This window comes from Monodon monoceros, unplaced genomic scaffold (assembly GCF_005190385.1).
Source record: "Monodon monoceros isolate NGI ecotype Baffin Bay Population unplaced genomic scaffold, NGI_Narwhal_1 Super_Scaffold_22, whole genome shotgun sequence".
Classification (NCBI taxonomy): domain Eukaryota; kingdom Metazoa; phylum Chordata; class Mammalia; order Artiodactyla; family Monodontidae; genus Monodon; species Monodon monoceros.
Window position 1 is genome coordinate 12957883 of NW_021703779.1, and position 24082 is coordinate 12981964.

The 24082-nt window shown below is 41.0% G+C and overlaps 1 protein-coding gene across 1 annotated transcript in view; it reads right to left on the reverse strand.

Moving 5' to 3' along the window:
* Positions 1–832: 832 nt before the first annotated feature.
* Positions 833–24082, reverse strand: part of VEGFD (vascular endothelial growth factor D) — a 36028-nt gene continuing 12778 nt past the window's right edge. Inside the window, exons 2-7 of the mRNA XM_029240351.1 lie at positions 17205–17415; positions 12638–12828; positions 9096–9244; positions 8000–8100; positions 2023–2218; positions 833–1441 (exon numbers count right to left, since the gene is read on the reverse strand). Coding sequence (XP_029096184.1) covers positions 1315–1441; positions 2023–2218; positions 8000–8100; positions 9096–9244; positions 12638–12828; positions 17205–17415 — 975 coding nt within the window. The 3' untranslated portion in view covers positions 833–1314. The remainder of the gene's footprint in view (positions 1442–2022; positions 2219–7999; positions 8101–9095; positions 9245–12637; positions 12829–17204; positions 17416–24082) is intronic.

Here is a 24082-nt window from a genome sequence, read left to right on the forward strand (position 1 = left end):
GCTATGTTTATCATTCTTTATCTCCTTATTATTGTACTGCTCCAGATGGTCTGGCCTGAGAAACCCGGGTTACACAAGTTTGATCAGGACACAGTTCCAATCGCAAAGAGGTCACAGAGTAGTGGGGAGATAACGTGAACATAACTATTTACAAAAGTGTGCAATAAATGTAATAGATTATGTGTGTATCTATCATCTATCTACCTACCTACCTATCTATGCAAGATGCTTGGGAGAGCATCAATTTTTAAGTTATTTGCTAAGTAACTTAGTTCTGCTAGAGCTGCTAAATTCCCTCTGTTTTACCAAACTTTTCAGTAAATCTACACCATCAACAAGTTATTTGTGGGAGTATTTGAGCGAAAAAGCAAAGGAAAAAGGCTTGTGCTCCCTTCCTGGGTAGCTGTGGAAAAGAGAGATGAATCATGAGGCCCTGAGAACTGAGATGTGAATAAGACTGATAGTTGAATAAGCGCAGAAACGTGGAGCTGGAGGTGGCCGGAAGAAATATACAGCCGCAAAGATGTCAGGGGCACCAGTGGGCTCTCCTCCATCAAGTCAAGTTCAACTGGGGGTCAAGTCAAGGTCAACTGAATCTCAAAGGAAAGACTGATGTCCAGCTGATTTGGGGGTCACATTTATTTAACCTCGTTTAGAACCTTAAACCTTCTGAGACCTATTCTTTCGGTTTCCCAAAAGTGGAGTCTAGTTTTCTTGTGTTCATGTCTCTCCCACACCTCGCACTTCTGAATTCCTTTCTCTCTGTAAAATATTTTTTTTTAGCATAAAATTTAGAGCGGTAGCATATTCAATAACACACGAAATTCTCTGGCTTGAATGATGTGTTTATTTTCTTTAAATACACTTAAATATGAAACAATAGACAGTAGTTTGGTAAACTCAAAACTACAAGCTGGACAGTAATCAGATAATCAGTGCTGATCATACAAATCAAAATCGGCATAAGAAAGAATCAGAATAATTCACAAGAGAGTTGCAATTAGCAAAGGACTCGAAGACTATGCGAACTGCCTCATCTGCTCTGAGTAATTAATCACATGATACCTGTCATTCCACGATGATCAAACCTTTTTCACCCTCCATTCCTTGGTGTGCAGAGCACCTTCAGTTAGAAGACATCTGTCAGAGAGCCAGGGAATCCTCAGCTGGTGTTTAATGGAAGGTCCATCTGGATTCACCATAGTACTATGTAAAACGGATTTTTTTTCTAACACCTGGAACAGTGACAGCAACTTGGCAAAGCAGCATGCTGTTTAAAACGACAGGGATGGGGAACTGGGGATCAAGGCTGAATCAAGGATTTTCTCGATCGTGGAGCCCATGGGCGGCCCTTTTCTCCTTTGGAAAGCGGCAATGCTTTGGACATGCTGGTTTTCCATTTGCACAGGTTCTCATGTGAAAGGGGCATCTGTCCTCACAGCTGTTACAAAAGAAAATAAACATGAGAATTCAGAATCAAGGACTAAATTCCAAGGAAAAACTCTGATCTGATTTGATTACGTTTTCAAAGTAAATTTTCCAGATACATATTTGAAATGTCAATATAAAATCCTGGATGGTTACCCCACATGGTTTCAAAATCTATTAAAGCACAATTGCTAACTTCTAAGCGTTCTATTCATCAGTAAAGTTCTTGCTATATAAATCCAATGACATCCCCTTCCTCAAAGAAAAAAAGCAAACATATGTGGATATATATTGAGAGAGAGATTGAGCTAAAGAGTCAGCTGATCTGAAATAATAATTGTTGAAATTTCATCAACTTTAGATTTTGCTCAAGATCCATAAGCCAACAACAGTAGGCAGGATTTTCTTGACTTCACAATCAATCATCACTCTATATACTTATTCCGTAGTTGCCAAACCTCTGTTTTACTATCAAAAAGGGGGCTTGGCACTGAACAGTAAAACTGGCTTAATAAGGAATCCCACCAAATCGAAATGGTATTTACATTAAATGTCAATGGGCCAAATTTAGGCAAAAGTGCAAAAGCCATTCACCTGCAGGTGTCTGGGTGAAATGTCTTGTGCTTCTGGCAGCAGCTCTCCAGAGTTTCTCTGCACTCAATGCAACTGCAGTTTTCTGGGTGCTGGATGAGATCTCTGGGACATGGCGTTTTACAGACACACTCACAACGATCTTCATCAAACTTCATGTGTGGACTGCAGAGAGCCAGCTCCTGGAGATGAGCGTGATCTAAACAGAAAAAGTGTTGGTCAAAAAATACACCTCACACCTTCCAGGCTATGGGTAGAAACAGTGATGTATTTCCCCACCGCAGATCATAATACTAATATGAAGGATACAGCAGTGACAATGAACTTTGATTCCACAGACATCTGTCGGAAAACATGATCAGCTGAGAGAGGAGGGTATGAGAGGTTTTTGACACACTTAGCTGACCGATATTTCTTCTAGAAAATATACAAAACAACTGGATAACTACTACTCCATGTCCAATTCTGATCGAGTTGAAATTCATTGCAAAAAACAGAGGAGATAGAAACTTTGGAAGAACTTGACAATGTCACCTTAGCATTCTTGAAAGGCTCGGAGGAAAGTTAAGTGTTGAGTTTCTTCCCCAAATCTGCTTCTCTCCCAGTGTGCCTCACTTAGTGAATGGTGCCATCACTCTTGACTCACCCGCCATGTTGAATCTAATTACCATGTCCACCCAGTTCTGCCTCCCTGAATTTATTCTTTTTCATCATCACTGCCACTGCCTCAATTAAGTCAGTACCTTGTACTTTTTGCACAGATGGCACTCATTCACTTCACCACAAGTTTTACCCTTTCAATCCATTCTCCACAATATCAAATGCAAATCTAATCATGTCACTCTACTGCTTTATTTTTTTAAATTTATTTATTTTTGGCCGTGTTGGGTCTTTCGTTGCTGCACGCAGGCTTTCTCTAGTTGCTGTGAGCGGGGGCTACTCTTCGTTGTGGTGCGCGGGCTTCTCGTTGTGGTGGCTTCTCTTGCTGCGGAGCACAGGCTCTAGGCACGAGGGCTCAGTAGTTGTGGCTCGTGGGCTCTAAAGCGCAGGCTCAGTAGTTGTGGCGCACGGGCTTAGTTGCTCCGCGTCATGTAGGATCTTCCCGGACCAGGAATCAAACCCGTGTCCCCTGCATTGGCAGGCAGATTCTTAAGCACTGCGCCACCAAGGAAGTCCCTGCTCTACTGCTTTAATTACCTTAAAAGGTTCTCTCTTTCCCAATAAGAGTCAATTTCCCCACCAAGACATAAGAGACCCTTCATGAGCTGGACCCTATTAACCTCCCAGACTCATCTTCTGTCTCTCTCTCATGTATCCTATGCTCCCCCATACCAAATTATAGTACTTTCAGTTCTCGTGATATGTCAGGGTCTCTCAACCCCATGCTTTTCGCCTTGTCGTTCCCTTCGCTAGTCATCCTTTCCCCCTGATACCTTTCCCAACTTCAAATTTAGTTAAGTGCCCTACCCTGTGCAGATTTCCATTCTGTCCTTTCTGGTACTGCTTACATTTGTCTGTTTATTTCTCTGTTTCCTCTGTTAATGAAAAACTCCTAAAGGTTACAGGGATCAGGTCTCATCGTTCTGGCATAAAATAGGCACTTGATAAACATTTGCTGAGTTTATTTGTTGTAATAAAAGGGTCCTGAAGCAGGCCGATATGTGGAGATTCTGAAGAATCCCATCTAGCATTCCAAGACATTGGGTTAAGGCATATGGTCTTGCCAATATCTGGCCATTAATGATATATTAAAATGGCAGTCTCATGTCATCCAATCTCATAGTCTTAACTGCTCTGTGACTGATGATCTTTGAGGGCTCATGTGGAATGGGTATTGAAAGGCTAGGTCTGAGGATCCTCCATTCTGAATTGTGTGAAGAGGAAGAAGGTAAGCTTTGTAAGCCATATGCAGATGCCAGATGTCACTTTGGGGCAAGACGAGACTAGATAGAAGCTCCTAAAAGATTTGCGTGGATCACTAGGTGGCAGTAGAGATTCACTTAGAACACTTCAGGCTGTCCCAACTCCATTCTTAGAGCCGTGGTTTAGGGAAACACAGTCTACCGGGTATTTGCTGAACTTCAGCAAGGTAGTTGGCAGTGGCTGACCTCAATCCTTAAAGATAAGTTGAAAGTGACAGAGAATGGATGTAGGAGAGCTGAGTGAAGCGGTAACTAGCTAAGGGTGATACCCCATGTATTGTGTATCAATTTCAATCCTAGGCAAGTTGATGATGGGATACCAACGTGTTAGGTCCTCAGCCTTGTTCCATTTATCATTTTAAATCAATAAACTGATGGAATTTTTCAAAGTAAATTCTTGATTTTGTGGGTATCTTGAAGGATTTAAAATCCAGAATCAGGACTCCCTAATTTTTTTTCTTTTTTTGGTATTGTTAGTTTTCTTGTTTGTTTGTTTTTTAAAACACTTTAGAGCAATGGCCTGAATCTAACAAGATGAAATTAAATTGGACTTGGATTCACTAACTCACATATGCTCATCCAGGGAAGAGAAGTTATTGTAGAAAAGGCAGCTGGCTTAATAGCCACGTGTGTGGGAAGAAAAAGTATTTAGTGAACAGTAAGCTCAACATATGTCATCATTTTGATGAAGCCACTGGAGAAGTGACCATGAACTTGGCCCACATTAACTGAGCTGCAAGAGATGAAAATGAGAAGTGATCAGAAGTGATCCAGGCTACCCCATGCCTCTCACTTCCATCATCGTCACAACTTCCTAAAAGGTCCCCTTCCTCCTTGCCTGCCCCAGGCCAACCCATCCTCTTGTACACTGTCACTCGGTTGATTTTGTTAAAATTCTAACTGGTGCTGTCACTGTCCACTTAAACCAGTTGAGTGGTTTCCTTTTGCGTTTAGCATCACATCCAAGCTCTGGGACACGCTTTACAAGGGTCCCCTGTGAACCTCTCCAGCTTCCTCTCTCACATCTACCCAGCCCCCTCCTGTAACGTCCCCACCATGCTGACCGTCTTCCAGCAGCCTGACGCGCTGCGGTCTTTCACTTCCAGCCCTGAGCGCTCATTTTTCCCTGGCTCAGAGCACTCCTCTCTTTCTCCACTACTCTTCCCGCCCTCAACACACATGGGCGCCGGCTAAGTCCCTCCCCAGGAATTACCTTCAGCAGAAAGAAGCTGCCTCACCCAAGGTTATATCCCCTCTCTGAGGCAGCCCATATCCAGTGACGAGTCCATAGGGCCCAGCCCCTTTGCCTCAATTTGAGGCATCCCCCCCACGGGCTGTCCCAGTTTCAGCTCCCCACAGGCTTGGCTAATGCCTCTCAGCAACTGCAACACGGTTCAACTTCTCCCTCTGCCCAGTCCTGCCCCCGACCCTTCACCTTTGAAAGCAGTCCTGCATGTAAAGCTCCAAAGTACAAATCTCTCTCCCAGGAGCTGTGTACCAGAAAAAGCTTGATTAGAACAGCCTTTAAGTTCTATGTATAGAGCTTTCCACGATAACTTTCTTTTTAAAAAAATTTTTATTGGAGAATAGTTGATTTACAATGTTGTGTTAGTTTCAGGTGTACAGCAAAGTGAATCAGTTATACATATGCCTATATCTACTCTTTTTTAGATTCTTCTTCCACAGAGGTCATTACAGAGTATTGAGTAGAGTTCCCTGTGCTGCACAGTAGGTCCTTATTAGTTATCTATTTTATGTATAATACTGTGTATATGCCAATCCCAATCTCCCAATTTATCCCTCCCCCGCTTCCCCCTTGGTAACCGTAAGTTTGTTTTATACATTTGTGACTCTATTTCTGTTTTGTAAATAAGTTCATCTGTACCATTTTTTGGATTCCACACAATAACTTTCTAACACAGTTTAAAAATGGGTCACATGGAGAAAGAATTAGATTGGTTTTACATGGTTCTATAGGGTAAAGCTGAACTAACAAGTTGATGCTCTAGAGCTGGGCTGTCCAACATGCTGGCTACGGGCCAGAATGAGCATGAAATGGCAAGTGTGAACTGAGATGTGCTCTAAGTGTAAGATACACACTGGATTTCAAAGACTTAGCACAAAGAATGAAGGGTATATCCTTGATAAATTTTATATTGCCTGCATGTTGAAATGAGAGTATTTTTTATATACTAGATTAAGTAAAACATTAAAATTAATTTCATCTGTTTCTTTTAACCTTTTTAATGTGAGTACTATAAAATGTAAGTTGCATATGTGACTCTCACTGTAATTCCACTGGACAGCACTCTTCTAGACAGAGAGAGAGACAGATTCAGGTTCAACATAGTTTATTAGCAACAAGAGTGTGCCCAGTGTAACTGGGATGCCTCAGTGGGTTTGTCAAGTTTCCCCATGACCGATGCATTTTCTAGCAGAGGACGGCTGAAGACTTGGGGGGAAGGATGTACATGACATTCTAGACTGGCATGGGCATTTACAGAGTTACTGTATGACCCAGCAATCCCATTCCTGGGCATATATCCAGAAAAGACGAAAACTCTAATTTGAAAAGGTACATGCACCCCAATGTTAGCACTACTTACAATAGGCAGGACATGGAAGCAACCTAAACGTCCATCAACAGAGAAATGGATAAAGAAGATGGGGCACATGTATACAATGGAATACTACTCAGTCATAAAAAGAGAATGAAATAATGCCATTTGCAGCAACATGGATGGACCCAGAGATGATCATACTCAGTGAAGTAAGTCAGAGAAAGACAAATATCATATGATATCACTTATATGTGGAATCTAAAAAAATGATACAAAGGAGCTTATTTGCACAACAGAAATAGACTCACAGACATAGAAAACAAACTTATGGTTACCAAAAGGAAAGGGGGGAGAGGATAAATTAGGAGTTTCGGATTAACATAAACACACTACTATATATAAAATAGATAAACAACAAGGACTTACTGTATAGCACAGGGAACTATATTCAATAACTTATAATGGAAAATAATCTGAAAACGAATATATATATAAAACTGAATCACTTTGCTCTATACCTGAAACACCGTAAGTCAACTATACTTCAATTTTTAAAAAAGATCTGCATGGGCATTTAAACTACATGAACTTTAAGATTCCCCCAAACCCTGGGCTGAGCTTTCATGAAAACACTTGGAAGCTGAGAGACTGAAGCACAGGGAGTAGCTTGTTATTTACAGTTTCTAGGACAGATTCCTTAGAGCTTAATCCTTACTAATCTTGCTTGTAGATCATAGTTGGAAACAAGCAAGGTTCAAATTGCATGATTCCTTACTATCTTTACAGTGGAATCACGTCAACTTCTCTCAGAAGTCAATAAAAACTGGATTCACTTCCAGCCAGATGTTCATAATCAAAAATCAGAGCATTGTGAGTTATGGGCAGTGACGAGAGCCTAGCTCATCTGGTTCCCAACTCCCCTGAGCCCAACAGCTGTGTTTTGCTTTTACTTTGCCCTCGTTTCAGAAGAAGTCTTCTCTTATTCCCCATTTTTTTCAAATTATTGGCATGTTTTCACATGACACATTTGAAAGAAACCAACATGTCCAAAATGACCTTACATTCCTGTAGGACTTTTATATAAATAACTTAGTAAAATGTGGTTGACTCGTGTTTCATTCTGAAGTGGCTTTCATTAAAGTTTATCATCCCCTTTCAAATTCAACGTTTTGGGATGCTCTAATCATTTGGGTCTTTAAGATTAAAAAGCAGAATGATGCATTGGTAGACTTACTATATAATTATAGCACAGAGGTCTCTGGAATCTCACTGCTTCTATCACTCTTAGCTGTGTGTCTAGAAAGTTACTAGACATTTTGGTGTGTCCATTTTATAATTGTAAAAAAAAAAAAGGGATACTAATCATACATTATAGGATTATTGGTAGGATTAAATGAGTTGATACATATAAAAGGCTTACAAGATCGCTTGGTCAATAAATACTAGCTGCTATTGTTGTTATTATTACTATTATCATTTCACCACTGCTATGATTACCTTCCATTCCGGCGAGTGGATTCTCCTCCTGTAAAACACATTTACATTTGTTGCTGTCCCAGAGCATGTCAATAGGACAGAGTTTCTTGGAATGGGAACAGCTAGGAGGAGAAAACAATAAATCAGATTTTAAAGCTTTCGAGAGTAGTCATACCTTTGGGACATTTTTTAAGAAACGTTGAATACATTTCTGAGTGGAGAACCGTGAAGATTTTTAAGGAGCTTAATTCATATTTATGAACAGCATGTTATTAGATAGTAATTCTGTAATTACAAATATTCTCTGTGGAAACGTTTGGAAACCAAACTGTAATTTTGGAAAGGTATAATCTTTTTAAGAGGATTGGTGTTAAAAAACTATGTAAATTAGCTGTCAACAGAGCTTATTTATCCCAAGTGAATAGTGTTCTAACATAGCTCCTGAGCATTATGTCTGTAAAACGGAGATAAGAACATTGGCCAGGACAGCAGGAAAATCTTGAGGATAAATGTTCCTTTATTACGAGCTTTCTTTTCTACTTGGCACTCACACAGTGCGTTTACTCCTTTACTTGTGCAAGATCTAAGTATCCAACTTAATTACTTTGTATTTTTATTCAAGAGTTGTGATTTGCCCTTTGTTTCTCTGTAGTAAATTCTTTTTCCCCAAATCAATGATTATCTTTGATTTCAGAACACTTGAGGGTGTCATAATTTGTCTCATAAAGAATCACAAAATACTCACAAAACGTATAGTCAAATTAAATTTAAGTCATTTTTCATTTAAAATAATATTTCCCATTTGGTCAACTTAAGAGGAAGGCTTAAGAAACTACCAGAATCAGATGCACGTAGTTGTGCTTATTAAGAACAAATGTGCCCACAGCTTGACGTGCTGAGTTCAAAACCACTGAACTTTCTGATCCTACTGCAATATACATGTAACACCTCATAAAAAATACACTTGCCAAACAGTTATTACCTGTAGATCTGGGTTAGAACCTAAAAGACAAAGAGCTTGAAGAGAGAGCGATGACTCTGTAATTAATGAACTATGCTCCACACACAGCTTTAGCCAAGGCAAGAACAAGCATAAAGAAGTGTAAGAAATGCTTACCGATCTTCTTCGGGGATCTGGATGGATCTTCTAATAATCGAGTACGGATGGCGGGGAGCTGTTGGCAAGCACTTACAACCTGTATGGTTGGCAACTTTAACAGGCACTAATTCAGGTACTGATGTCAAAGGTACTGATATCTCAAAGAGCTAGAGCAGAGAAAGAGAACTATAATACATATTTTAAAAAATAAGAATAATTTCTACAGTCTGCATTTTTGCCTTTGTCCCTTACGGTAATGACTTTAGCAAAGTCGTCCATTAAGAATACACTACCAAACGTAAGGTAGATAGCTAGTGGGAAGCAGCCGCATAGCACAGGGAGATCAGCTCGGTGCTTTGTGACCACCTAGAGGGGTGGGAGAGGGAGGGTGGGAGGGAGGGAGATGCACGAGGGAAGAGATATGGGAACATATGTATATGTATAACTGATTCACTTTGTTATAAAGCAGAAACTAACACACCACTGTAAATCAATTATACTCCAATAAAGATGTTAAAAAAAAAAGAATAGAGCTAATATGCAAACTATTATATATAGGATGGATAAACAACAAGGTCTTACTGTATAGCACAGGGAACTATATTCAATGACCTGTAATAAACCATAATGGAAAAGAATATGAAGAAGAATATATATGTGTATAACTGAGTCACTTTGCTGTACAACCGAAATTAACACAACATTGTAAATCAGCTATACTTCAATAAAATTTAAAAAAAAAAACAGAACTAATAAGGCTAAGGGCTGGCATGAAGGAAAGAATTCTGGGCTGGGTGTCAGAAGACCAGGGCCTTAACCAACTTTATCAAGTATTTAAGTTTTCTCAAATCTCTTAAATTTTTGGTGTCCCTAGAACGCTTGTAAAATGGTGACCTTGTAAAATGGTAACCTTGTAAAATGTTCCCTGCTCTTGCTTTAAGTCTGAGTGTGAACTGTAAGGATTAAATGAAATTATAGCTATGAAGTTTCTTTGCAACCATGGTGAACAGATTACTGTTCAAAACCATTTACTTATCTCTTCCCATGCCATCTCCATTGGAGGAATATAGTTTTCTGTTCCTTGACTTTGGACTTGGCCATGTGACTTGCTTTGGTTGACAGGACATTAGCAGACATGACAAAAGCACAGACTTGAACTGTGCGTGCATGCATCTGCTCTAGCCATGTGAAGAGCATGATCTGGCAGGCTTGCTGGTCTAAGGGATACGAGACACAGGGACCACACCTGGACTCAACCTGCAGCTTGCCACCAAGCCCAACTGAGCCCACTCTAAACTAAAGGAATCTCAGATATATGAATGAGAAAAAGCCATCATTGTTTGAAGCCACTAAGTTTTAGGGTGTTTATTATGCAGCATTATATAGTAATAACTGACTGATACAAGACCATCAAGCCCAAACAATGATAGGTAACATGAATATCATTCTATGCTTCCATATGCTAGCCCCTGCTGTAAACACTTTTATATTAATTCATTTACCTTTGTAACAACATTATAGGGAGGGTTTTTAAATTACCCCCCTCCAACTCTACAGGGGAAGAAACAGATTACAGAGAGGTTATATAACTTGCCTAAGGCCATATAACTATTGATCGGAAGAGTGGGGATTTGAACCCAGGCAGTCTACTCTAGAGCTAGAGGGGATATTCTTAAGAATATGCCTTATTACTTTTTGCAATGACATTGCTGTGACCAGAGGAAGCAAGATGGGATCTCCACAAGTAAAATTTACTTGCTGAGAATATCAGTTACTTTGTTTCTAGAGAGGCTCTCTGATGTATGGATGCATTTCAACTTGATTTTAATGCTCTGTCCATTCAATCAGCATTCCATGTAGTCCTTACTACATAGAGTCTTCATTTTATTCACTTAGTTTCTAAGATGTATTTCACTGAACAGTCCATAACTTTGGGATGAGAGGTAGTTTTTCTTTTAAAAAAAACCACTATTACAATGTTCAAATATGCATATTTGGAAAGAAAAACTGCTATACATTTACACTTAAGCACATTCTTTAAAACTACTCATTTGTTGAGGACAGCAGTCAAAATACTCAATTATCCATTGTTAAGTGGAAGCAATCCATTAAAGTTGTGTTTAGCCTGACCTTTTTATATGTAATGGCACTTCTATGAGTCTAAGTAAGCGGGTGTTTTTAAGAGTGTTTATTTTGCATGAACTTCATCTTCTTGCGAAATTTTTCAGCTATACTCTAGGGTATAACACGGTCATGAACTAAAGTCTCTTACGTTATGCAAGCTTTGTTTCCACTCACAGTTGATGCTTAGCCATACTTATGTCATTTTTTCCCCTGACTGTCAAACAGCAGAGGTCAGAATTTTTACAAGTTCCAAGATTCTCTAAAAGAATTTAGAAAAAGAAACTCTTCAGTTTAAGGGATATTTTAAGTAGGGCGGAAAATTAAGGATAAGTTAACCTAGTATCAAACAAATCAGGATTCCATTCTTTCCATCCAATTAAGATAATTACCTAACATGGGTATATTCAGTGCATGGCTAATTTTATTGTGCTACCTCTTTTCACAATCATGAGGCTAGATTGTAGAGGCAAATGTGACAATTAAATGAATATACCAATATGCGTGAGGAATTTGCGACACAGAACCAAAAGGAATGTAGTTTGACTTACAGCTTTTTAATGTTTTGCTAAGTTTGTTATTACTGCTCTTCTATGCCACGTTTATTACATTTCCCAACAATATGGTAGCGACAGAATCAAAAACTTATCTACTGAGCAAAAGGAATTTTATAAGATGGAGAGGGAAAATTATTTCTTTCATGGGGACTGGAGGATTATTTTCAAAGGTCTTTTGTGCTAGGTATTTTCCATCTGCGCCTCCGGAGACGCCATCCTCTTTCCTTCCTTCCCCACTGGGCTGTATCCCAGGATGCTGACCTCCACGGAATGCATCCATAGGCCCTCTTGCCCCCCACCCACTTGCCGGGCTAAGGGCTGGCAGGGGCTGCCCCTCCTCCAGCCAGTCCTGCAGCCCGCTTCTCCATTTCCTCTCTCGGTTCCCATAACCGCTCCATCCTCTTGCCTCTTCAGTCTAAGGGTGGGAACAGTTCTCCCTTTCTGCCAGCTCTGGGTACTTCACCAGCCCTTTCTCCTTCCCCCACCCTTCACTGAACTCTTCTCAATCACTCCATTCGAACAACACGGAACCTAATGAATACACAAGTCAGTGGGGCTATCTTCCTTCCTTTAAACGTCTGTTCTAGTAACTTCCATATGATTTTCTGATCCTTGACATTATAGCAACAGAGAGACAGCAAATGACAAGGGTCCAGGCTTTGGAGTCAACCTGGATTTGAATCCCAGCTCTGCCACAAGCTACCTCTTTGAGCCTCCATTTCCTCATCTATAAAGAAAGATGATAAGCTACCCATTTAGCTTATCTCAGGGTTCAATGAGATGACACACATAAAGCATTGAGACAGCGCTTGGCAATCAGCTGAGCTGTAGCTGTTGACACTATCAGCGTCGGGGCTCCGGAGAGGGCTGATGTCCTCATACCTGTTTGGAAACGTACGAGGTGCTGGTGTTGACACAGACGAGGCTCTCTTCATTGCAGCAGCCGCCACACCGGAACACGTTCACGCAGGGGGGCTTGAAGAACGTGTCAGTGCTTCTCCCCAGCTCTCCGGCCACCTCCACGCACGTCTCTCGAGGGCTGCACTGCGTCCTTTGCCATTCCTCATCTATAACTGCGGAGAGGCAGCTCGTTGGGCCAGTGGAACAAAGGGCCCTGACATGCCCACGTGTGCCCGGGTTACACTCAACACCGTCATTCTCACACGGGCAGCGCTTGGTGATTTCACTAGACGGGTATTTGGGGTCAGTCCTTTAACCAAGGATTGTCTGCAGAAAATTTACAACCAAAACCTGCGTTCCTTCCCATTTATACGATCCCTTCGTAGACTCTAATTCTACTTTCCGTTGGTGATGAACACCATGTTCTGGATATGACTACATTGGGTACATCTGGAGAAGCCTGCTAATAAGGAAGTAAATGGAGGCACATAAAGCAATGACATGTAAGCATTATTTATTAAGCAATTTACAGGACACAGCTGGATGGCATTTCTTCTCCTTGAAGCCAGGTGTGGGCTGGTTTTAGCACCATTAAGAAATACGTTTCGGGAATTCCCTGGCGGTCCAGTGGTTAGGGCTCCATGCTTTCACTGCCGAGGGTGCGGGTTCAATCCCTGGTCGGGGAACTTAAGATCCCACAAGCCACGCAGTGCAGCCAAAAAAATAAAAAATAAAATTAAAAAAAAGAAATACCTTTCTATTGGTTGCTTAACTAACGATATACGGCAAACACATGAATGAAAAGTTAAGTGGGGGCTTCCCTGGTGGCACAGTGGTTGAGAGTCCGCCTGCCGATGCAGGGGACACGGGTTCGTGCCCCGGTCCGGGAAGACCCCACATGCCACAGAGCGGCTAGGCCTGTGAGCCACGGCCGCCGAGCCTGCGCATCCGGAGCCTTGCTCTGCAACGGGAGAGGCCACAACAGTGAGAGGCCCGCGTACAGCAAAAAAAAAAAAAAAACTTAAGTGGAGCTAATCTTTCCTCAAGTCAGAGTGTTCTTATTTGCAAATGCCCGATACTGATGTTTCTATCAAATGATGAAATAAGCTGGTTCATTTTTCTTAAAAATAAATTTATTTATTTATTTATTTCTGGCTGCGTTGGGTCTTCATTGCTGCGTGCGGGCTTTCTCTAGTTGCGTTGAGCAGGGACTGCTCTTCGTTGCGGTGCGTGGGCCTCTCACCATGTTGGCCTCTCTTGTTGCGGAGCTCGGGCTCTAGGCACACGGGCTTCAGTAGTTGTGGCACGCGGGCTCAGTAGTTGTGGCTCACAGGCTCCAGAGCGCAGGCTCAGTAGTTGTGGCGCACAGGCTTAACTGCTCCGCGGCACGTGGGATCCTCCCGGACCAGGGCTCAAACCCGTGTCCCCTGCATTGGCAGGCGGACTCCTAACCACTGCGCCACCAGGGAAGCCCAAGCTGCTTCATTTTGATGAAAGGAGCAATATTCTGGCCATTCTAGCTAATTTGTGGGAAACAAGAAAAAGAAACAAGCCTCGGGGAATCAAAAAAGATTACATACATTCTTGTAAAACATACTCGCCTTTCTCTCAAAGTTTATTTTTTTAAATTAGATTTTGATGCTATGATACTTAATGCCGCATAGCCTTTCTATGGACGGTTTTGGGAAATGATTCAATATTATGATAAAGACAATATTTAAAGACTTTCTTTTAGTTTGCCATGGAATTGTAGAGTTGATTATACACTGGGGTGGAGGGGAGTGGTGAAAACCCTTAGTGGTTGGCAGCTTCTAATCTGACCCTCCATCACGCCCACCTCCTGGTGTTCACACCCTGTATAATCCCCTCCTCTGCTTGTGGGCTGGACCTAGTGACCCGAATGTTATGAAGAGAATACAGCAAGAGTGATGGGATGGTACTGCCACGATTAGGTTAACAAAGACTGATTTCCATCTTGCTGGCAATCACCAACTCTCGCTGGCACTCTTTTGCCTTCTCAGCTTGCAGGCTTGGATGAAGCAAGCCATCACGTTGGAAAGGCCCACATGGCAGGGAACTGAGGGTGGCCTCTACCTAACCGCCAGTGTGGAGCTGGGACCCTCAGTCCAACAGCCTGTCTGGAACTGAATCCTGCCAACAACCTCTGAGTGAACTTGGAGGCACATCCGACCCCAACTGAACCTTGGGATGCTGCCCGTGACCCAAGTTGACACCTTGACTGCAGCCTCCGGAGAGACCCTGAAGGAGAGATACCAATTGAGGCTATGTCTGCAATTCTGACCCACCGAAACTGTGCGATAAAAAATGTTGTCTGAAGCAGCTAAGTTTTGGGGTAATGTGTTACACAGTGATAGATAAACTCTTCTCCATTTTTACCCCATCTTCAAAAATTTGTAAATGGTCTCTGCCCAGATTCTGAATTCCCATATATGTGAACATGTTTCTACCAGAAAGGATAGAGAGAACTTCTATCTGGAGGATACAGATAAAACATTATTGTTGCAGATCTGACGCTAGTCTCTAAATTATTCTCTTAAAACATCTTTTCCACAGCCTTCTTCCTTTTCCGCCCATTAATCTCAGATTTCCTCATATGTTGCTTTCTTCAATCACTGAAAACACAAAATACGTTTGGCTGGCTGAAAAGCACTGCATATACTACACAATTTACCTAAACTCTGTTTTTTCATCATAAAATCTACTAGTCCAAGAAACCGTTTAAAATGTCTGATTATGAATATTTATATACAGAGTCTGAAGGTTGTAAACATGGGAGATAAATTACCCAGTTAGGTACTATTTAATTCACCATTATTAATCATAAATCCTTGAAAAAACAAGTAATCAAGTTATAAAAACATTCCTTGCTTAAAATGCTATTTAAATGTTGCTTTCTATTTTCTTTTTTATAAAACTAAGTTTTCAAAGTCAGAACGTTGCGTGGAACTATGACCAATGACACTGAGCAAAGGCTTCATATCTCTACTTTCATTACTACTGCCCAGCAGGACTGCTCTTCCTCAGGGAATTACCCTGAAATCCATGAGGGAGAGTTATAGCAAATTATAATTGGGATACCACACCGATTTAATTATTTGCTGCTTCTAACTTACTAAGTAACTTTAGATGATTCCGCCCCCATCCCCCATGTAACAGGAGACATTTTAGAGTTGGCAAATTCCATATTATTTATGTTTTTAAAAAATATTTAAAAAAATTTTTTATGGTTTCCTTTTTAGAAAATGTCAATTTCGACATGAATGACTTTTTAAAATCGCCTCCTCTTGGTTTTATGGTAATGCTTCTCTATCTCCATCTTCACAGAGCATCTCCAGGCTTGCCTCAGGCCTTCAAACACGTAATCTGGTTAAGGCCCCGAATCTCCAGATGAGGTCTGATCCCTTTACTTTCATGAAGTCCTTGCTAATTCACCACACAGAAACAACTAGAGCTTCAGACCTCTGGCTAAATTGGGTTCTAGGCCATGGTTCCAACCATCTCAGCTCATTTAGACACAGTCATACAGATGCGCACCAAGCATCCTCTTCGCTCCCGGACTCTGGTGCTGCTAAGGTATTGATCCCACCTATGCACAGCCTTCCCCGCAGCCAACAACATCGTCCTTTTACAAACGGAAGAAAATAAAGATAACTCTACAGAGAAAGAAAAGAATAATTTTGGCTGAGCAGTCAATTTAAATTATGTAATAGCTACAATCCGATACCAGGTAATCATATGTTAATCAAATCTAAAAGGCTAAATCATCAGTGCCACGGTGGTTTCTTGTGCTGTTTTGACACATCATCAAAAAAGTTAAATGCCTAATTGGAGGCCGCACAACTGAATTTGGCAAGCATGTCTTTCATTATAGGACAGTACATACAGACAATAGTTTGCTTATAAAGATCCTCCAAACCTTACTACGGAAGAGTCATTCTCTTTATTTCAAATCATGTTATTTTCTACTCCAGCGTCTGGATTCTTTTGTCTAGAGAATTTCCCCCTCCGTTATTCTCCTAGTAATACCAATACGCATTATTCCAACTCAGCTTTTAAATTCTACTTTTCATTTTTACTTTAAAAAAAATCACAGAATTTTGAAGACATAAAAAAGCTATACCTAATCTATTGGTTTTTATCCATGTATGTATGGCCGTAGAATGCTCCTTATTAATGAATACCCAGGTTGTTTTATTTTTTAAGTAAACTCAATTATTTTTTTTTCTATTAAGAACAGGCTTTCTGGGTTCCTTTTGCCCTCACATCTCTGAGTTAAATATATTTCCATATTGGGAAGTGTTATGTGGTGTTGAATTTTTGATCTCAGAATCATATTGGGTATATTTCTCTGTGGAGTAAAACCCAGGAAACCAGGACTCTCCACTAACGCTGAAGCTATGAAACCAAAGACCCCCTTGTTTTTTTCTCCCAGACACGTGCCCGCCCTACTCAAACTTTTACAAGAAGTTGGCGCATTTGTTACTATCTGATAAAGAGGAAGAATTGGCCTCCGCACGCACACACCTACCTTTTAGCGTCTCAATGTCATAGAAAGTGGCCGCAAACCTGGTGGACCGATGGGATGCTGAGCGAGAGTCCGCGCTGGTGAGACTTTTGAGCTTCAGTCGGCATCTCCACAGCTTCCAGTCCTCGAAGTGGGTGATCTGCAGTAGCTCCTCCAAACCCGAAGCCGCCCTAATCTGCTGCTCAGATTGTTCTAACATTGACCGGGATGCCCGCTTAAAGCGAAACAAAACAAAAAAACTGGCTTACAGGCAACTTACTGAAGTTCTAGTCTGCCTTGATAATGTTCATTGCTAACACTTACAAATGTAAGTAGAGCTAAGAAGAAATTATTCAAATGGACACCAGTACCTAGGAAAAATGACATCTAGTAGTTTTGATTCACATTCTGTTCATTTATGATTGATGGAATGACTTATTCCCCCTGGGTTCTCAGAACACTTAAAGACAGTATCGTAGTGGGTTGAATGGTGGACATTTAAATGACATGTCCACGTCCTAACCCCCAGAACCTGCAAAGATGACTTTTTTCGGAAAAGGATCTTTGTAGATGTAACGAAGTTAAGGATCCTGAGATGAGGTCATCCTGGATTATCTGGGTGGATCTTAAATACAAAGATAAGCATCCTTATAAAAGACAGGCGAGGGAAGACACTGACACAGAGGAGAAGGATTTGTGAAGCCAGAGGCAGAGACTAAAGTAACGCAGCCACAAGCCAGGGGTCGCCTGAAGCCACCAGAAGCTGGAAGACTCAAGGAATGATTCTTTCCAAGAGCCGATGGAGGGAGGATGGCCCTGCTGACACCTTGATTTTGCAACTGGATTCCAGAACTGCGAGAGAATAAATTTCTGTTGTCTTCGCCATCAAGTCTGTGGTAATTCAGTATGGCAGCCACAGGAAACTAATATAGATTTTTAAATCACACTACTTTGTGCAGGAGCCAATGACAATTGTTTTCATCTGTTATTTGGGACACTGACTCACAAAGTCTTGGGGACCCTGCCTACAGTCACACAAGAAGGAAAGATTTTAAGAACCTGATAATCTGAATTTGCTGACTTCTAACCCTCTGAACTTTTTTTTTCCTTTTTAAACCTGTTTACTATTCCAAACACATGATTTTTTTTTCTGAAAAAATACACTTCTAGAGCTTATGTTGAAAACTTCCTTCCCACACAGTTGCATGAACTGTATTGACTGATACAACCCATGGATTTATGAGGAAAAAAAAAGACTTGGCTGATAAAAGATTTTCAGTATGCAGTCGAATTGTTCAAAATTAGGGACTTGGTTACATAATGATATATGCATACAATGAATACTATGTGATCATCAAAACCAATGATGCAGATGTATACTGGGACAGAAGGAATTGAGTCCTCCCTGGAATGTGCTGGAGAGACAATAAGGTACTCTATGGTTAGGGACGTGGATTTTCTCCTGCTGAGCCTGTGGTTACTGAGTTTATGTTCTGCTGTGTGGTTTGCATATGCATGCTGAGGACTTTTTTTTTTTAGAGCTGGGGTGAGGGAAGGGAGAGAGGAAAGAAACAGTGTAGCTGCAGGATGGTGCTGAGACAGGAAGGTGGAGCGAGAGGTGAATGTCAGCTACCTGACAGGGGGAGGGGCAGTGGGGGAAAACGGAGATGCGCAAATGGGACTTCCATCTGGACACTGGGTGGTGTGATGTACATCCTCCTCCACTGCCCCTCAAAAACTTTAGTTAAAATCTGTATCATTTAGCAGTGTTTTGGCAGTGGGTTTTTTTTTTTCTTCTTTTAAAATTTTTATTGGAGTATAGTTGCTTTACAAGGTTGTGCTAGTTTCTGCTGTACAGCAAAGTGAATCAGGTATACGTATACATATATACCCTCTGTTTTGGATTTCCTTCCTATTTAGGTCACCACAGAGCACAGAGTAGAGTTCCCTGTGCTATAGAGCAGGTTCTCATGAGTCATCTATTTTATACATGGTAGTGTATGTATGTCAATCCCAATCTCCCAATTCATCCCAACCCCCTCTTTCTATCCTTGGTATCCATACGCTTGTTCTCTACGTCTGTGTCTCTATTACTGCTTTGCAAATAAGTTCATCTATATCATTTTTCTAGATTACACATATATTGTTAATATATGATACTTGTTTTTCTCTTTCTGACTTACTTCACTCTAGATGACAGTCTCCAGGTCCATCCATGTCTCTGCAAATGGCACAATCTCGTTCCTTTTTATGGCTGAGTAATATTCCATTGTATACATGTACATCTTCTTTATCCATTCCTCTGTTGGGGACTTTTTTTTAAGCTATGATGATGGATACCGAGAGTTGTCCAAAAGTGGGTGTTCAAAAGAGCAAGTGTGGTCCCAGTCACGTATGATACAGTTATATGTCTTTAAAAATTATGTGTGTGTAATGTACATTATATATACATATATATAATTAACTATGGTTAATCATATATATCAAGTTAAATATATATGTAATATCTGGAGGAATATACATGAAAATATAAACAATGGTTAATTTTCTAGATCAACGGTTGTCAAACTACAGCCCCCTGGCATAATATAGTCTGCTGCCTACCTGTCTTTATAAATAAAGTTTTACTGGAACACAGCCATGTCCATTTACTTACATATTGTCTACAGCTGCTTTTATTCTAGAATGGGAGAGTTGAGAAGTTGCAATAGAGACCTTCACAGCAGTTTCAATCTGAGGCCACCTGTCTTTTTTTTGAATAATTCCTTAATGTTCTCCGTTGTTGTATTTTTCATTATTCCATGTATTATATTGTCTCTATTCTCTTCTTTGAAACATTTATCAGACATGTATTGGAGCCTTTTAATGATCTTACATGTGCTTTCATATTTATCTATTTTTTCCTCTTCATGTTTTTAATGTGACAGGTAATTTAATTGGTTTCTCTTCCCAATCACCAATTCTCCAATTGTGTGAGTCTAGAGTTTAAGTTTTTAATTTCAATTACCATATTTCTAATGTCAAATATTTCTACTTTATTCTCCTTCCTGTCTGCTTTTTGTTTCATTTCTGTACGTTTTTCCTAATTTGTCATTTTTGTTTTATGAATATTAGTCCTTTATCTCTTTGAGGGTTGTAAATAGACTTAAGTATTCAAATTGTTTTATATTTTAACTTCATATATATGAGTTGTTTCCCGATTATTCATTTTATTGGCTGTCTTTCTCAGTAATCATTACCTCTATGTGCTTTGGAATTTTGTTTAGTAGTTTCATCTTCATTGGGAGATTCGTTTTTTCTTTCTTCATTTAAAGGTCTGTGGGGCTTCCCTGGTGGCACAGTGGTTGAGAGTCCGCCTGCCGATGCAGGGGACACAGGTTTGTGCCCCGGTCCGGGAGGATCCCACATGCCGCAGAGCGGCTGGGCCCGTGAGCCATGGCCGCTGAGCCTGCACGTCCGGAGCTTGTGCTCCACAGCGGGAGAGGCCGTGGCAGTGAGAGGCCTGCGTACCGCAAAAAAAAAAAAAAAAAGGTCTGTGGTTGCGTCCCCTGACACTCAGGGCCCTGGGTCCAGAATCTTACTGAGTGTTTATGACTCAGGGATCAGCTCAGTTCAAGCCCTGCCTCGTCCTCTGGCTCATGTTAAGCAGTTTCATAGAAGACGCGGCTCCAGGCAGCCAAGAGCAGTAACTGTTCCTCTTTCATGGATCTGCTGGATTGCCCTCATGGAGTCCATTACCCACTGGAACTGAACTTTGGTGGCCTCCACCTTCCAGAACAGTCCATCAGTTCTGCAGCTTCAGCCTCATGGTTTTTTTAAAAATCTATTTTTCTTGAGATCCAGTTGACAGCGTGGTATAGGTTTAAGGTATACGACATGTTGACTTCTTCAGCTTCATGTTTTTGGTACCATTTCTGCAAACGTTTGCCACTTGCAGATGTTTACCATCCTGTGATCGATTTTACATTTTATCGACCATTGCTACGGACTATAAACCATCTCAAAACATGAATGGAGAAGGTCATCTTGCTTGGAAGTCCAGATGTGAATGTGAATGTGTGTGTGTACATGTGTGCATGTTTTAATAAAGGTGGGAAAGTCCTGAACATGTTTATGACCTGAGGGAAAGAACCAACAGAGAGGAAGAAACGGAACATATGCATGAGAAAGCAGGGACCTAGAGGGGTTGGTGTGACGTAAGTTCCAGAGATAGGTGGACAGAAGATGAATGAATGAGAGGGTCTGAAAGAGGAGGCTCATAGAGATGATGCGGGTCTGTAGATCGCAGGACTGCTTGGGACCTATGATTTCTCACTTCTTTGAGAAGTTGGAATCAAGGCAATTTTCTGGGAGCAAGGGCTGGAGGAAGCTTGAACAGCATAGATAGGGTTTGGGGAATAGGCACTGAATCTCAGGAGCGTGCCACAGCTGCTTCATCTAAGAAATCCGGGGATGAAATTGAATAACTGCTGATCTCTCCAGTGACTCAAATTCAATGATGTGCCAACAAGGCTCGTTTTTCAATAGTTTCTCTTTTCATGATTATTCATTCCCTCTTCTAATTGGACGCCACAACTACTTCATATTCAATCCACTCTGCGAAATAAAATTTTGTTACAACACTGCTTCCCCATCAAAATAATGAAAACAATCAAATAGCTTTTTATATGTTTTAAAAATTGTACTCTACTGAGAGGATTTTTATTTATTGAGGCAAATCCATAAATACGGAATGATAAGGCTTCATAGCTCTTACAGGTTTCAATTCAATCTGAGAAATATTTTTACACTATCCAACCATGAGAGCTCAGAGGGAAATAAACCTCTGGATTGAATTTAAGCCATTGAATGGCTCATACGACTTACCTCATCATAAAAAATGAAGTGTTTACTCAAGTACAAGTTATTTAAGCATACTTTAAGCCTCATAATTTAAAACCTAGTTTGAAATAACTGAGAAATTGCAGACAGTTTATTTTGCTCTTACAAGTGGAGGTATTGAAAATTCGGAATAAGCAGAGACCTGACAACCAATTCATCCCAGGGGTGGGCGTATGTTTACAAAGGGTCAAGAATAGCTGTTTGTTTCCAAGAGGCTTTCTGCACTAGTTGATTTCTGTATAATTAACTTTATCTACTTGAGCAAGACGAACATTAAAATTAGAAAGCGTAAGTATAGGCCCCAGTACATATTTAAACCATGGATTTCAACGGTTTTAACTACCAAACGTTTGCCAAGTAAGTTGCTCCTAATTTCTTCCTATATTCTAATGGAAGTGCTAAGCAAAACTAAAATTAGAAAGCACTCAGCAAAAGGAAGTGAGGCAGGGTTACCAGATCTCTGCTTTTTGTTACAGCAACATCTTTTTATGTGTCTGTGGTAATGAATCCAAGACTGTTAGTAATTTCCCTCCTAAATAACAAATCATTCTCTGACGTCTTGACTACCACAAGGCAGTTTCCAAATTGTGAGGTTGAAGGTCTTTGTAACAAGATTTTACCATTATTTCAATGCATACTGCTTCCTGTGGTACAGAATGAAGGGTAGCCACTTTCTCTTTTGTTAATTTCTAAGTTCACATGGTGTTCTCCCCGAGGAAGCGTGAGCATCTCCATAGCTCAGGCCCAGAGAGTCATCTACACCAAGTGTGACTAAGATATTTGGAAAGGTATGGTGGCTGGGTTTGGAGGAGGAATTTGCAAGTATCCACGCTGTGGGGAAATCAAAGGCCTTCTGTACTCCTAATAATTTGAGCTCTCAATTTCCATGCCCTCTTCCTCCAAAAAATATCTAGTCAAGGAACATATTCAAAGAGTGAACAAAGGCATAATTTGGGGATATCAAGGAGCCTCACTGAAGAAAACAGCAGGAGGTTGACTTTGGTGGCGGCACAGAGCAGGTTTGAGAGTGGGAGGGCTGACAAATAAGACTTGGAAAAGAGGTTGGTGCAGTGACGTACCACTCGACATCCACTAGGATGGCCACAGTCAAGAAGACAACACCAAGTGTTGATGGGACTGTGAAATGGTGCTGTCACTTTGGCAAAGAGTTCAGCAGTTCTTTAAAAAGTTAAACATAAACTCACCAAACAGTCAACCGATTCCACTCATAAGGATTACCCAAGAGACAGAAAATCGATTATTGGCTGCCCGGGGTTGGGAGTGGGAATGAAGGTTAATTGTAAAAGGGCACAAGGGATCTTATACGGAAGGTGGCTGCACCACTCAGTAGGTTTACTAAACACCACTGAATTTTACTTCCAACAGGTGAATGGGCAAATTTTACAGTATGTAACTTGTATGTGACAATGTAGTTGTTTAAAACAAAAAAGAGGAAGGATTGGAAGCTTAAAGACCAGGCTACTTATTTCGGAGGCAATGGAAAATATCAGAGTTGAACAATGGGATGTCACTGGATACCCATTTCATTGGTTTGCTCTTTTGTTCATTTCTTCTTTTTTAAAAAAATTATTTATTTATTTTTGGCTGAGTTAGGGCTTCGTTGCTGCGTGCAGGCTTCCTCTAGTTGCGGCGAGCGGGGGCTACTCTTCGTTACGGCTTCTCATTGTGGTGGCTTCTCTTGTTGCGGAGCACAGGCTCTAGGCACGCGGGCTCAGTAGCTGTGGCGTGTGGGCTTAGCTGCTCCACGGCATGTGGGATCTTCCCGGACCAGGGCCCGAACCCGTGTCCCCTGCATTGGCAGGCGGATTCTTAACCACTGTGCCACCAGGGAAGCCCTGTTCATTTCTTCTTGCTTTGGCCTTAGTCCGTGCTGTTCCCTCTGCTAGGAATGCCCTCTACTCTGTCTAGCTAAACCTTTCTCAGCCAAGTGTTACCTGCGTAGGGAAGCCTCCCCCACTACTCCCACCCTTGCCTAGGTCTGATCTGTCAGTCACATGGAT